This window comes from Rhineura floridana, chromosome 11, assembly GCF_030035675.1.
Source record: "Rhineura floridana isolate rRhiFlo1 chromosome 11, rRhiFlo1.hap2, whole genome shotgun sequence".
Lineage (NCBI taxonomy): Eukaryota > Metazoa > Chordata > Lepidosauria > Squamata > Rhineuridae > Rhineura > Rhineura floridana.
The window spans coordinates 67,485,581-67,502,551 of NC_084490.1; the positions used below are offsets into that span (position 1 = coordinate 67,485,581).

General features: G+C 40.6%; 1 protein-coding gene across 1 annotated transcript in view; it reads right to left on the reverse strand.

Annotated features, from left to right (window-relative positions):
- Positions 1-16,971, reverse strand: part of LOC133368053 (band 4.1-like protein 4B) — a 132,263-nt gene that overhangs the window by 18,253 nt on the left and 97,039 nt on the right. Inside the window, exon 9 of the mRNA XM_061592135.1 lies at positions 8,578-8,646. Coding sequence (XP_061448119.1) covers positions 8,578-8,646 — 69 coding nt within the window. The remainder of the gene's footprint in view (positions 1-8,577; positions 8,647-16,971) is intronic.

A 16,971-nucleotide genomic window follows, 5' to 3' on the forward strand; every position in this document is an offset into this window, starting at 1 on the left:
CAAGATTTCCCTCATTATAGAGATGAAGCTTTCGTTTGGAGCAAAACACACAATGGTGAATGGCAAAATAATGATTTAGTCATAATAAAGTTATGTATTCTTCTAAGGTATTAACCATAATTATTTGTGTTTCATTTAATTCTTTTTCAATATTATCTGGCCACAATTTTAGCCTTTGATGAAGACTTGATGTCAAAATGCATTTGACCTTTGTGCTATTAATCTGCATTTATGTTTTTATGGGCATTTGGCATCTCTATGATCATGAGAGTGCATGTATATATTTCACAGATGGAATAAAATCTTACTTTTGTGACTTATAGTATTCTGCCTTAAGTAGGTAAAGGAAGTTGGCAAGCTGGATCCATAACGTCAGGATAAGGATTGGCTTTGGGTGGGCTGGGTGCAAGTCATGGCCAGAAGAGACGCCTGCTCCCCCCTGCCTGAGGTGCATGGTGGCACTCTGGATGCAAACCTACCAAAGATTCTTATGTAACTGCCCAGCATGGGAAATTAATAGTGATCATATGCATATGATTCCACTGTGAGAAATGAAGAAGTACCTAGAACTACAGATTGATCCATGGGTTGGAATATGTAGATACAATGCTGAAATGGATTTAAGATGCTGGCTGGAGAGGGCTAGAAAGGCAAAACTAAAGCCCACTCAAAGAATAGAACTTTTGTAAATACTAGGGGCTTCACCTCTGAGTGTTTTGTGTGCCAGCTCTCCAGCACTCTCCCACCCCCCAAACCCCCAGGCACCCACAATTCCCTCTAAAGTACATTATTACCCCAGTACCCCCACAATACCCCAGTTCCTCCAGGCATTAATGCACACTGGCCACCATGGGTCCTCTTGCCTTGCCTGTCTCTGCGCCAGTGCAGGCCCCCACCACTGCCTTGCACAGCTGCTCCTCCCTTGTCAAATGTCACCATTCCTTAAGATGTGAACACACCACCCGGGCCCATACCAGCCTCCTGCCCAGGTGTCCAGACTCCCATTGCAACTACCCTGACTAGGCCACTTACTGGCCTCTTGCCCAGGCTGCCACCACTGCCACTACCCTGCCTAGGGCACTTACTAGCCTCCCACCCACCTTCCTTTCTTCCATGCCTCACCACCTTGAGCCCAGTGCCCTATCTGTGGCTGAGCAAACTGCAGCATGACGTGTTAGGAGGTTACACAAATACAGCAGAGAAGATTTGCAATCCCCACATTATTTTACTTGTGTGATCATACTAAAATGGCAAAGAGCATGCTGAAAAAGCTAGGTAATGAGATCAATTTGGAGGTTAAAAATTGTCTATATTTGCCAGCAAATATATGCTTAAAGTTTCTATACACTAGGGTAAAGGATGGAGGACTAGGAATGGCAAAATTAGAAAGAGCAGTACTAACTATGCAAGTGAGAAGATTGCAGAAAATAGTTAACTCTTCAGATGAACTCATCCAGAAAATACCTAACAACTTAGGTCTGGATGATGAATTCAAAAAGATTTGGTTTAATCCTGGAGGTGAGAAAGACAATATTCCAAATATTTGACTGGATGTTGTGACAGGACTTGATCAAGAAGAAGAGTTAAATAGATGGGATATACTGTGGAGGAAGAAAAATAAATTTATATAGTAAAAGAAAATGAAGAATGGAAAAGTCATCTGTGCCTGGGGAGTGCCACTGAATTATTTGTGAACGATTTAATCAGTAACGATTGGTTAAGTTCAAAGAGTGGCATTTCACATAATGACTGCATTACAGCCATTAAACTTCAAGCAAATGTATATCCAACCAGAGAATTCTTAGGCAGAGGTAATATCAATATGATAAAGAGCTGTAGAAAATGCATGGCTCAGTATGAGTCTTGTTCCCCATATCAGGCCAGCGTTCAACAGTACAAGACATCACAAGACATCAACACAATAAGGTTAGTCAACTGCTTATTAGTGAGGTAAGGAAACAGCATTGGGTAATCCATTGTAAGTCCCATCTGAAGAACTGGGCATAATTAAGAAAATCTGGTATTTGTTAAAGATGGTAAAGCAATGGTGGTAGATGTAACAGTTTATTGGGGGTACATGCAAAGAGGTTTGGAAAATGCAGTGGCTGATAAAGTTGACTACTATAAAGATCTCAAACAATAAGTCTGTATTCTTACCAGATTGAGCAAAGTAGCTTTCACAGTTTTGTTATGGGAGCTGGAGAAAATTGGCCCACACATAATTTTTCTGTCTTGGCGTCACTATTAATTTCACCTTCTAGGCAGAGATGGTTAGCTACGTTGTTTAGTTGATGAGTTCTCCAATATTCCAACATAATACTGTCCTTGTTTACCAACAGATGAAGTCTATTCTTTACTAGGTCAGCCATTTTTAATTTACTTTTTATATCTTAAGTTTTAGTAAATATATGTTTATGCTTCCTTTCCTTTTTTAAACATTTTTTGATAGACTGACTCGTAATGATTACAATACCCTACTTAAAGTTAATGTCAACATGGCCAACGCAGGGGTCATGGTGCATCCACATACTATGACTTGACTTTAAAATGATGGATAGACCATCACGGTGCTGGTCACAAAAACTCAAAAAAGGAACTAGTGCAAAAACTAGTAAATATAAACAGTCTATTCATCTAATTAGTGACGTATATTAATGGATGAATGAGATTCCTGCTGTTCTTACCTATCTAGCAAAACCACAATAAAAAAAGAAGAAGACATCACAGCCAAGGGGGAAAGTCTGGGCAGGATCAGCGGGGAAAGACGACCCTGCTGAGCATGACTCTAGTGTGGCACTTCGAAGAGAGACGAGAGGTGTGCAATAACTGGGGCACCTGCCAATTTACTCAGTTTATGGATTTTAATTGGGAGGGTAATAAAATATGCCAGTGCTCATCCTTTAAGTGGAGTCAGTAGGACTTGGTCCTTTTAAATATATTATCTGATGAGTATTTTAGTTTTTGTTTATTGTTGTTTTTATCTGATTGTATTATTTTATTTTTACTGTCGCTTTGAGGAACTTGAGTGCAAAAATGTGACTTATAAATACACAAACAATAATAACTCTATTTTTAAGCAGAAATGGACCTGCTGACAAGTTAATGCTGACCATTAAAACAGGCAAGAATTCATAATCCAGCTGGTAGAAGATGACCAACTCATCCATGTAACAAAAGAGAACATGGCCAAAGGTATATGAAGTGCACTCCACAAATTGCATGAATACTGAAATCTAAACAAAAAAGCAAAGGTAGCTGCATCCCATAAGAAAATATTTACTAAGCCAACCAAACTGTCACAAAACAGCATGCAAGCTTTTGAGTTCTCCAGAACTTTTCATCTGGCTACATCAGGAGTGGGGAACAGGATCCACCGGTGGGCCAGATTGTAACCTCCTTCACCTCTACAGGCCATTTTCACAGATTGGCGGGTCTACCTGATGTCAGTCACTTGATAAGTGACATCACGCTTTGCGACTTGCTGTAGGCACCATCCCAGCCAGGCTTCCTGAAAGTGCCGATCAGCTGATCACTTACAAGAAGTCCACTTTCCGTAGTGATCAGCTGGGCTACAGAATTCCTGATTGAGATCTATGTAATCCAGCTAATCCCAAGGAGGTTTACATCAAGCCTCACTTGCCAAGGAACAATCAGGAGTGCCAGAGCTGGCCCCAGGGGGTGGCAAAGCCAGGCACTGGCTGATGGTCCCTGCAGACCAGAGGGGCCCCTGAAGGTCTCCTCCTTAGGGTGGGAGAGTAGTGCTCCCATTCCGCAATCCGCAGCAGTGTCTGCTCTCTACCCTGCTGCAGATTGTAGAGCGGGAGCTCTCAGGCACTCCCCCAATACATGCAGCACGGGCTTCAATAAGCCTGTCTGCACACCCCACCTACCTGTCCCATCCCTTTGAATGCCATGTGCGCTGCACACACATGCCTACCATCAACTAAGACGGCGGTGGAGGCATCAGCCCCTTAGGGAAGCTGATGCCCCCGCTGCCATTTTGGTTGATGGCAGGCATGAGCACTATGCATGCATGCCATTCACTTGAGATGATGTGAGAGGTGGCTGGGATGCATGGGCAGGAGCCATGGGCTCAGGGCAGGCTTGTGCCCAAGGGCTCGTCATGCCTGGTGCTGGCCCTGAGGAGTACACTTTAAGGCTTCTGATTGTTGCTTTGCAGCTGTATCTTTGCTAACTCCACACCTGATATCAGATATGATGTCTGATGTGGGGCAGATGAGTATGATTTAGCGAAAACAGACTCGTGGGCCAAATTGGGGCATGGGCCAAGCCTCATTTGTCATGGAGTCTGCATCTACTTATTAAATTTAGTCACATCTAAATATGTAACAGAAGGGTAGCTGACAGTCAAAGTAGGCTCTACCAGGTTCTATGCAGATTTCAGGTTGTTTTTGGATCCATAGAGTACAATCACAAACATTTCTCACACCGAAAAGTGAAAATCTGAGAGAAAGGGCTTTCAAATTAAGGACAGCTGCACAGTTGTGCCTTGAGAAGTAGTGTCTAAAAATATGTATTATCGGGAGGGGCTTCAGCCATGTGTGCTTTGTGCGCCACCCCCCTGACATCCTCCCAGTCACTCGACAGGCACTCCCTCACAATACATCCAGTGCCTCCAGGTGTTGGCATGCATTGGCCACCATGGGTCCTCTCGCCTCACCTGTTCCTGCATTGCTGCAGCCCCTCCCCACTGCCCCGCACAGACACCGCCGCATCAAACTCTGCCACCACACTGCCTGGGCCACTTAGTGGCTTCCCATCCACCTGGCTGCCTAGGCTGCTGCTGCCCTGCCTGGGCCACTTACTGGCCTCACCTTCCTTTCCCCCACCCCAGCCTTGAGCCCAGCATGGTCACACTACAGCACCACCTGTTTGTGGTCAAGCAAACTGCAGCATGACGTGTTAGGGGCTTACAAAAATATATTAGAGAGAGATAACAGTCCAGCTGATGAAAGTAAAATGGATGATAAAACTTCCTTCCCATAGATTCACTTGCACCTGCCCAAGGTTCAGGCACCAGCCATGGAGGGGAAAGAAAGATGGAGATAAACCCAGAGAGACAGACAGAGAGAGAAAATGGAAACCCTGAAAGGAAATAAAATCCACACAAGAGGGCAAAGATGTACAAGGAAATGGGGGGAGGAAGGATAGGGAAAGGCAAAGCGCAGGAGGGAAGTTGAGTACTTGAAAAACAATGGAAGCCAAAATCCATTGCTGAATAAGGATCAGCATCAGAAATCAGTTGGGAAACTTTTATACGCAGATAGCAAAACAAGACCCGATATAGCTGCAGGTGTAGGAATTTTGTGTAGAAGAGTTGCAGCAGCCAACCAAAATGATTAGAATGCAGTGAAATGTGTGAAACAATATATATGGAGAACAATCCATGTGAAACTGCAACTGCCAGCAATTATAGATCCAAAGTTAATTGGGCATGTGGCACTGACTGGGCTGGGGATGCCACCAATTGCTAGCCCACCAGTGGATATTTGTATCAGTATGGGAAAGGAACAAATAGAAGAGGAAAATATTGAAGAAATGTTTGTCTCGCTCAAGCTCAGAGAACAAGAGGAAGGAGAAAATTCCTGATAACGCTACCACTATGGGAGTGCAGCAGCCCCTTTGAGCATGCACACCGAGGGCAGCGGCTTTCCACCAAAATGTTAGCCTAGCTGTGTAAGGTTCTAAATGATGTTCCCGGCTCAGAGCCCATATGTGGGACTGCACAGAGGCCATGAAGAAGAACTGAAGGATGGACTATTTTTCTCTGTTTATAAACCAAGTTCTGAAACTGGTTTTATGAACAGATAATATATAAAATGAATACACTGTATATGAACAGTTTAAATTTCCCACACACTGAAATTTTAATTTGCTCTTTATAAATGGCAATACTATAAAAGCAAAAGAACCATGAAAGCTTTTCCATACAAGCCAAAAATAAGACACTTTCAATAAACAAGCATTGAAAGGATATACATATATTGGCAACCAAATGTGATCAAGCATGAGAGCAAAACATTCAGACTGAGAAGCTGAACTGCAGGATCTGTGCATCCTTTAAATAGAGTGATTTTAGCAGGGGTTATAAAATGCTGTTGAATATAGAACAACTGATGTATCAATACAGAACTGATAGCTAATGTAGTTGAAAGAGAGAGTTCCCAATGCTGGGCTTGGTGTATAATATGTGCTCAGATGAGCTTCATGTATACCTATATCATACATAATGATATGTTTACTATTAAAAGGTGCTTAAAATAAAGTTGAGTAGAAATGGAGGATGCAAAATTTTCCCAGCCTGTTTGCAATGATCTTTCACGCCCCTTTGCAAAAGGGTACAGAACTGTGAGTTAAAGGCTGGATGTCAAGGGAAGAAGCAATGCCTCCCCATTGACAAGACAGTCAGGTTGACGCTCCTTAACCCTAATCTAGTTATGCATAATTGACTGGTTGGGGCCAAATGTGGATGGCATGCATATTTGGATGTGCATCCAAATCATATTTATTGATTTAAATACATAATTTAAGAATAGCAATATTACATGAAAAAAGTAACCAGGATAAAAAATAGTGCTATGAACCAGATTAAAGCTGTGCTTGAAAAAACAACAATGAAACAGCTTGTGTGAATAAAATGTTCTTTGCCTGGTGCCAGAAAGACTTGGGGAGGAAGTTTCAAAACTGAGGCACTACAACTGAAAAAGCCTGCTCACATGTTCATCACCATCTAATGTCTGGAGTAACGGGGGGGGGGGGAAGACCCACAGAAAGTCCTCTGAGGAAGCCAGGCAGGCTTATGTGGTTGATGATGGTCCTTAAGGTAGTCTGGTTCTAAGCTGTTTAGTGCATCTGAAGGCACATCCCATTGAAATAGTGCAGTATAGATGAATGACATCCTCATCTCGATGCACATCCAAATACAAATGTCACCCATTTGCACTGCATTACATAAAATAGGATATGCATCCTCATTCATTTTGTGCCCCAATTAGTCATTCATAATTGGGTGAGATATAAATCAAATAATAAATAAATAAAATTGCCTGGGCAATAAGGATGCATTCTTCCCAGAGTGAGGGAAACAGGATTCATTCTGTGATGATGTCCCATAACCAAAATGGCACAGTGATGTCTTTGTGATCACTATGTGATCCCTGATTGGCTGGGATCACACAGTGAAGGCCTTTCCCATTTTTTTAAAAAATGGCACCAAAGTAGCTGAATATTGAGGAAACAGGGTTTACAAATAGGTTTGAAAAAGATATGAGAGAGTGCAACTTAATATTTGCTGCAGATACTTTCACACCACCAAAATGGCAACTTTTACATCGAAATTTCAGGTTGGCACTACCATAAACTAGGGGAAAGAATATGGCCATCTGCAGTAATTGGCAATAGCTAAAGTTGTAAAGATGCTCTCTCTCTAATGTTGGATAATATGGGATTGCTTCATTTTTCCCAGTATCAGAAGTGTGTATCTACAGCTTCCTTTATGTTTGCAGCAAGGCTGTGGAGTCAGTACGTCAGACCTTCGACTCCAACTCCTCTGTTTTTCTACTGTCCGACTCTGACTCCGACTCCTTCATAAATGGCAAATGTGTATTTAGTAATAACAAATTTACTGTAATAAAATGGTAGCACAAGGCATTTCATTACCACCACGTGAATCCAGAGCTTGGAAAAGTTACTTTTTTGAACTACAACTCCCACAAGCCCAATCCCTGGGGCTGATGGAAGTTGTAGTTTTAAAAAGTAACTTTTCCAAGCTCTGGATTCACGTGGTGGTGATGAAATGCCTTGTGCTACCATTTTACTACAGTAAATTTGTTATTACTAGTTAATATACATTTGCCATTTATGAAGGAGTCAGAGTCAGAATTAGAATCGGAGTTGGTACATTTCTACCAACTCCACCCAAAATTGCTCCCGACTCCGACTCCGACTCCACGACTCTGACTCCACAGCCCTGGTTTGCAGACTATTAAAGAAACAGGAAGGTTCTCTGGGCTGCAATCTGGCAACCATTAGTTATGTTAGTAAAAACCTTGGTTACTACATTATCATCTTTTAAAAATTGCTCTATATTTCAGAAAATCAGAGCTCTGGGGTCACCTCTTAAAGAGTAGTAGTAGAATTTAGCAGCCATCTCAGAGAGCAATCTCTTGATTTTGAAATATTGATCTTGCAACTTTGTAACTCTTAAATTTCCAAACCAGTTTTCATTATAGTTAGCAAGACAAAACACGAGTAAAGAGATTTTGGTATGTTTCAGAGTTAGCAAAATATATGGCCACTTCCTCTATATAAAAAGATATTTAAAAAGGCCAGTCTAGCAGAATGTATGGCCTATGAAGAACAAGTGCATTGAGATACCTTTAATTATTTGATGGATTTTACCTTTAATTCTTCAAGTTACTCTTAATCTAATTTTCAGGGTTGGCAATATCCAACAAGTGCCTTAGAGCATGGATGGTAAAAGGACATTCTTTTTAAATAAACTGGACTTGCAAGTGTTGTGTTAAATGCAGTTTTTCAGTTGCATTTTCTACTTACAGAAAACTGTGGTAGTGTTGGAAAAGAATCGAAAAAGGGATTAGATGTAGCAGCAGGGAGTGCCTTTATCTTTAAGGAAGATAAAGAGAAATATGTTATTTCAGAACATACAAAGAAAAAAATGAAAGCAAAGCACTGCAGACTCCAGCATTATGTCCAACGTATCAGAATGGTTGTAACAGCACTCAAATTAACTCACATACCTTGACACACATGCAGTGAGGACTCGAAGCTTAACAAAAAGCATTGCTTTTTTCTATGCAGTCTCTTTGGGAATCACTCCTTAAAGTACTTGTTATATTTGCCACAATTGTAAACAGTCTGAGACTTTTCCAGCATGCTTTAACCCAGATCTGTTTAATAATAGTAGTAATAATAATTTTAACATTACCAAACAGGAAGGTTTGCTGATTTCAGTCATGCCACAAATCTATGTTTTCACTTATTTCAGTTAGAAAGAAATATTACAGAAGGTACAGATTCTCAAGGAAAAACACATCTCTGGCTAACACACCAAGCACCGTGAGCAGCTGCTATCCCCTGCTGGCTGAATCGTGACATGAGCAATAATAAAGTCCTGTAACCCTATTTGTGCTAGGAAAAAAGGACACTCTGAAAAGCTGAATTAGTAGTATAGAATCAAAATGTTCTGAGATGATGTGGTCAAAAGTTTGGTACATCTTAAAACATCTGAAACCATGAACTTGAATAAAATCACAGGCAAACAACTCAGACGCTAAATACTACAGCATCCAAAACCATGAACTGGAAGAGAGCGCGGAGCCCTTTCTTTAAACAAACTACTGAGCTGCAGGGCAGGGCAGAAACAGTGATTAACCAAACCACCTTCTTCCAGGTATAGACATGTAAAGTTTACTGTATAATGGGATAGGGTTAGTTGTGAAATGCTAATGGTCAACCATCCTGAGATAGTTAAAGTGCATTTGATCTTTTCAAGATATAATAGTCAAGTAGAGTAGAAGCAGTACCATAAAAGCCATACTTTTCCGCTAACATTGTTGATCTCTCTTGGCTTTTGTTTTGTATCTGTGATAGCACCCCAGCTTCCCTGGGTGGGGTGCCATCACAGTTTCACTTTAGAACACAAGCACACAATACTGGAGACTGCATGGCAACTGCATGGGCATAAACTTTTAAACCAGACTGTGGTGAAGGGCAGTAATGGCTGATGAGGCAGGCAGCAAACAGCTGGAGAACTCAGAAACTCTTGGCAGCACAAGCAACTACAGCAGATCACAGCTATTCCCAAGTGGATCTTCTTTTTGTCTTGTCCTGCCAGTTGCTCTCAGTTGCCACTTATAAGGCCACTGGGAAGCAGAGGCTACTTACCTCCACCCTCCCTACCTAAAAAAAACACTCAGCACCACAAATGAAAGCAGGAAGTTACAGCATGTTCTGAATAAACATCATAGATACAATCTGGTTGTTCAGGTAATTCCTCAGGGGTAGATGAAGGGGGAAGGGCAATGTGTGCATTCACCCATAGGATATATTATAGCTTATGGCAAATACATATTTCTGGCCCTGCCTCAGTTCTTTGGGTTTGGGAGGGGGTTGGGTTTGTCTTTGGCCATATTGAAAGAATAGGCAGGCACCACGTGTGAGTTATGTTTGCTTTCCCAAGATCTGAAATAAAACGTTCCTTGAAACCCAAACACTGGGTATGTACACATTAACGTTTACTCTAGCTTCAATGCTTTGAATCCATGTAGACATGACATTAGAGAGCCAGTGTGGCGTAGTGGTGAAGGTGTTGGACTATGACCTGGGAGACCAGGGTTCGAATGCCCACACAGCCATGAAACTCACTGGGTGACCTTGGGTCAATCACTGCCTCTCAGCCTCAAAGGAAGGCAATGGTAAACCCCGTCTGAATACCGCTTACCATGAAAACCCTATTCATAGGGTCGCCATAAGTCGGAATCAACTTGAAGGCAGTCCATTTCATTTTACATGACATTATACACAATTACCTGAAATCCACTGGTTTCTTCTGAAATACTGCCTTTTGATCGGGCATCCCCAAAGCCAGCTTCACTCCAACTTCAGAATGGTTTGAGTGGTGAATCCCCGGTGTATACAGTGGAACTGTTTCCTGGGGGTGGTCCTACATGTCTGACTTCGGGGGGGCGTATTAGGAGGTCCCTGATTCACAACTTCTTAGCCAGCATGCTACATCACACTAACCTGTTACTTTAAGCACTGTCAGAAAGGCAAGAACTGAGTGCTCCCTTCTTCCAGCTGTTTCTTGCAGAGTTCCAGTTCAGAGTCTCTTGCATCACACAATACACCCTGTCTAATTGACAGCAAGGCTGTTTAGAGGGAGGGGGAAAAGACAGAGAAAGTTCCTGGGTGGGAGCAATTCCTAAGCACTTCTAATTTTCTGCCCGTAAAGTCTGTGGGTTGCTCCTAGAATTCCAGCACTTATACCATTCCCCTTCAGTTGTCCAGGAGGTTGCCTTACAGTTTAAGAATGTGGGCTCTATGATAAATTCATTTTGGATTGCATGAAACATATCTGGAATGAAAGGATGGGGATTTTGTACAAACTATAACTTTCATGAAAGGAAAACTGATCATCAAGCATGAAGACGTTGGTTCAATCGGCTCTTGGTTTCAGATTCCATTTTTTCCTTAATTAAAGAAGGGTGCATAAAAATGGATACAATATCCAGTGAGCACCATCACAGTGGGATCCTTCATTAACAAGTGCTTTTTTGGTGTTTAACAATTAGTGAGCCAGGAAAAGGAGCTGAGATACTCTATTTCAATTCTAATTGTATTCTTCAAAATATACTTTGAAAAAATCTTTCCCCTCTGCCATATTTTGATCTTCACACAACCTTTGTAATTGTATCCCATGTGAATTAGCAGTAGTCTGACACATAAACTCTGACACTCTAAAGGAGTTTGAAAATCAAGTGCCAATAGTCTAATTAAACTTGGTCTTTGAATAATTCACTTTATGTTTCACAGATAATTCACTTTCTGTTTCACCGTCTATTTCTTCTTCTGTAAGCAAATATATCTGTCTGTGATTGATACTTTGCTAATGAACAATCATAAATGACTATCTGCATAACTGTGTAACTGTAGTACTGTATAACTGCATTATAATATCTTTGTGCAGTGCATAACTGTGCTTCTGAATTGAATCCAGTTGATCTGGCAGAATTTTGGGGAATCATAAAAATGGATAAACTGTCACTCACATTGTCTTTAATTTACCCAGTAGCTGTTGTCTAGACAACAAACAGCAGAAATGCATTTGAAATGTCTATACCTTTTGGATGCCTCAGTCATACTTATTTGGCAATGTAATCTTGTCTGTAAATCAGAATTCAGAAGCAACACAGTGAGGAAAGAAAGAAGCCTTGCCAGTAATTGTTAATGTTGAAACTGAGAGCAGCAATTCTCAAACGATGTGCTGTACGATAACTATTCTACCATGAGAAATGATTGAATTAAGAATTAACGTCTCTGCTGCATCACGGCATGATTCACTGCTCTGGCCATTTCTGCTAGCAAGGAATCTCTGCAGTATGTCTCTGCACTGGAAGTGATTGGACACAGCAGAATTACCTACATACAGAGGAGGCATGCCCAGTACATGCAGAAATGGTAGGAGGATAGGCAGGTCTTTCTTAGAAACCTACAACCAGGCCCCTTTTGATATGTAAGAGTGAGGTGTGCCTCCATTTTTTAGAAAAGTAGCATACTTCAGCTCTCAAAGCTATGGAAATATTGACTTCCTAGAGTACAGGTAATCAACATGGTATCCTCCAGATGTTGTGGACTACAATTTCCATTAAACCTGACCATCAGCCATGCTGGCTGGAGTTAATGGGAGTTGTGTAATTAACATATGGAAGGCACCGTATTGGCTACCCATGTCTTAGAGAGCAATGTGTGTATGTTACACTAAATGTCCAAGATGTGGTGAACACTGACATTATAATGTGCATTTTCACAATCCCACACAAATACTGTAAATGTTTTAAAAGTCAGAGCTTCAACTGTTGAATGTTTACAGTCATTTAAATAAAATACCATTTCCCCATGTATATGTAACAAGTGGGGGCAATACACCAGTGAATGGACATTCACTGTAAGATATACATCCCATGGTCCACTATGGGCCAGTCACAGCCACAGTGTGGAAGCTCATTTCAGGAACCACAATATGGGGAACATAATATTTTAAATTTCCCTAACATAAAAAGGACTCTAAAAATATGAAAAGTAGTATTGACCTAAATATAACAATTCTCAAGCTTAAAATAACATATGCAAATACTTGCTAGGGCAAATCAGCTTTGTCATCATGAGCCATTAAAATTAATATTTAATACTTGGATTGTTGTATTGCCTTCTAGTTGTGTAATGTGACATTCGTGTTTCAGCATCAGGGGGTTTAAAGTGAAGCTGTTGAGTACAAATAATGACACCCCCATGATTATTTACCCATGTTTCTGTTTCAAGCTCAAGAGCACTTTCAACCAAAATACCATCACCTCAGTCCAAAGATCTGAATCCATAGCTAAGCACAAACAGAACTCTTGCAGAGAGTATGCCCAATTCATGTCAGTGGAAGTGCCCTCTTCACATGCACATTCCTCTGTATGTGCAGCTCACATCCCTCCACTGAAGTGAATGGGAAGAGCTTAATCACAAGCCCGAGTTTGGATGACATGCTAAGCTAAACCTTAGCTCAGTGCAGCACTGCAGTAAAAAGGACTGGGAAATAGCAAAGTGGCTGCAAGCAACTCTCCAGGAACCCACACTTTCATGTGGTCCCAGGAAACATACTTTCGCTTATGGCAAGGGTTCCCAAACTGTGGTCTGTGAGCTTCATTTAGGTGGTCCACAGAATGTCTGTAAAAAATTCACTTAAAATAATATTGCATCTAGCACAGTGTATTGCAATTGCTACAACAGGCAGAAAAATCTCAGCAATTTTCAAGCAGTTATGGGGGGGGGGAGTTTAGGAACCATTGGCTTATGGTGCTATGCAAACCAGCCCATTGTGTGGTCCCAGTACAGGACAGAACAAGGAGAGGGATGGTATTTGGAATGGAATTCGGATGCCACTCTTTCAGCAAATATAGTAAAATATAGTAGTAAGCTATATTTTAGTTCAGTCTATCAGGAAGGAAGAAGGGTTTCTCACTAAGACTGAGTATGAGACTAAAGTTCTGAGCAACACCAACAGTGGCTGCCAACCTGGTCTGATGAATGCTTACCTCACAGGCAAAAGAGCAAGACATCAGCTCACTATTTACATTTACCTCACCATTACAAACCAAGTAGGAGTTCCAGATTAAGAGAACTCAATTCATAATAAAAAAAATTAAGTATAATAAATGTTGTATCATGACCATACAAACTGCATCAGCAGCACTAGTCTGAAATCCAAAGCTGACATTGTAACAAGCTGTGCCCTTCCGGAGCAGAACTCTGATTTTTTCAGCCTTGCTGAGAATCATGGTTCCCTGTCCCATTTCCTGAGCAGCCTTTTTGAGATCTTTAAGATCTCAAAAATACTTGGCAATTGTATTCTGGCTTTCTATGAAGCAGGTTATAAGTATGGAGGCCAAGAGTACCAATGTGTCAAGTAGTTTTCTAAGACATGAAATTTAATCTACTTTTAGAAGACAAAACCAACACTTCGGATGCTGTCACACCTAGGAATTTATAGCTGTTCTACTAAACTACAGAGTGAACTATACTTAGAAGTGTCACCCCATTTATACTGATGGAATGGTAGTTGCAAAACCACAAAATAAGCCAAGACATAGACATAAATAGACAAGCATGACCACTACCAAATAGTTAACACAACCTTATTTGGGCATACAGTGTTGATGGTTGAGGATGCAGCGGTGACGTGGTTCCAAACCTAAAAACAGCTTTAGCAAATTTGTGGAATGTAGGGTAGCTTAATATTTTAAACCTGGAGGACTTAGTTTGCCATTTTTGAATATAAACAGTTACTAAGGTGATGACCAAGCAGTCACTTCTGATCCAGACGAGTTACCACCATGGAGTATTACCAAACTCTATGGACAACTTTAGTCAAATTGATAAAAATATATGTTAATTGTTTACTTAAGTTAGGAATTTCATTATTGCAACCTCTTTTTCTTTTATGCTTGCAGCAATATTTTAACTTTAGAACGTTTTAAGTCAGTTCATTAATAATTTTAGTTGGTAATCTTGTTTTCTTATATTTCTTTCTTGATTTAATTGAGGTCCTTATAACCAGATATGTTCTTTGGTATCATTTTTTTGAAAGTACAGTTAATTGTAATTAATCATTTTATATTCACTCATAGGCAAAAAAAACCTTGCAGTCTAAGAATGTACGTATAGGCAACAGATTTTTCTATCAAACTTTAAAAAGCAGGGAAATTGGGCAGCTATAGTGAATGCACCAGGGTAGCAGGAGACCTGACCTCCTCTCTGCGATATTGTACTGTCCTACAAATTGGTCAAAATGCAAACACCATTTGGGTAGTCTTTCACAGTCCAATCCATTTCCTGCGTAGCTTGGACGAATTTGGTAACATGTGCCTCCAGGATATGGTGAGTGGTGGCAACACCTGCAATGAGGACTACATCTCCAAAGATTGAGAATTATATATTTTGTATGTTTGTCAGTGTTCTTACTATGCTTATTTCCTGTGTTGCTACTATTTCTACAGAGAATCTAACTTAGAAAATTATATTTTTCTTATTATTCATCCTAGAAATCTGTGTCAGATTTATGTCAAAGCCTTTTTATTCTTAATGTCATATAATGTAAATGGAAAAAATGTCTGGCATGGGTGTGGCCCCCCGATTAGCCAAGCCAAATAGCTGTGAGTCTGGCTTTTCGAACTCTGACAGTTGGTTCTTATTGAGCATGCCTACGCTATAATAGACTTCAATGTTAAATTTCTTAAATTAATTAAAAATCACCCAGGGGCTGACTGTTAAACCACTGTGGCCATTGGAGCTCTGTCAGGAGAATAAGAGTCTCCTGATTAGCCAAACCAAACAGTTGTTAGTCTGGCTTTTAGAACACCGACAGCTGGTTCTTACTGAGCATGCCTGCACTTATCATTGACTCCAGTGTTAATATTCTAAAATTAATTAAAAATCAGCCATGCATATTTTTTTTACTTTTAAACTGCAAAAGATGAAGGTCAGTGTATGGGGCAAGGTCAGCAATGTGAACATGTGCTCTGTGAACATGGCTGATTTTTAATTAATTTCAGTGAATTATGAGACCACTTGCAGAAAAAAGTCCAACAGGGGTCTGGATTTTTGTTCTCTTGTTTTACACTTCAAACTCTTGATTCTCTCTCAGTGTTTTGTGTATTGCCATGAAAACTTAGAGGGTTGTTAAGTAAGCATTTCTGAGTTCAGGACTATGAGTTTTGTAAGATTTTGTTTTGAAATTAGCTTATGGGAAGCAGCAGAATGGGGGGTAGTTTCAATTTAACATGGCAGAATGTGAAAAATCCATGCTCATAGCCACTCTTGTGGCTGTGTAATTTTATTTTAATTATAGTTGCCATCTTTTAAACTGTGTGGAGGCATATTGGGGGAGCAGACACTAGAAAGTGAGTACATACTCTGAACCGAAAGGGAGAAACCAGTGCCCAATGAACCATCCCATCAGTCTTCTTACCACACCTAGAAATCTGAGAAGACACCCTTGAAAGGCATTCCTCCCTTCAACCTTTTCTCACAGTGCCTGTATCCTCAAATTTGCTGAAATATGATGCTGATCAGTCAGCTGGCCTCCCAAACTGTTGCTACTTTCCATCTGTTCCTCCTTCTCTAAGGCTTTACCCTTCCCTACTGATCCTGAGATGGGCATCAGGTGCACTAGGAGAAGGGAAACAGTCATTAATTCATGCAGAGACCACTCACCTTGATCAAGGAAGCCACTGATGCCTACACCAAGTCAGTGATGGGAAACGTATGAACTTTACTGCAATTATTTTAAACAGATCATCCAGTCCAAGACACAGCAATAAACACCAAATATTAATATTTACTGCACTTTTAGTATATTATTTCATATGCAATCATCCCGCACAGCTGAACCGTCCATTAAATAAGACAGCTGAAGCTGTAAATGGCTGGCTTTTGATCCACTTTAGTAATAAGTATTGTGGAGAAGCAGGAGTAATTTCAAAAAGTAGGATGTCTCATTTCAGCATTTGCGGGGAAGGAGAAAATGGCAGTGTGTGTTTGTTAATTTGTCAGTTGACGTCTTGAAGTTACCACTCTAAATGGCAAGTCTTTGATAGACTATTTAAAAGCAATTCAATATACACAGTCAGTAACAAGTGGTGACATTACAACTGGAGTTAGGGGCAG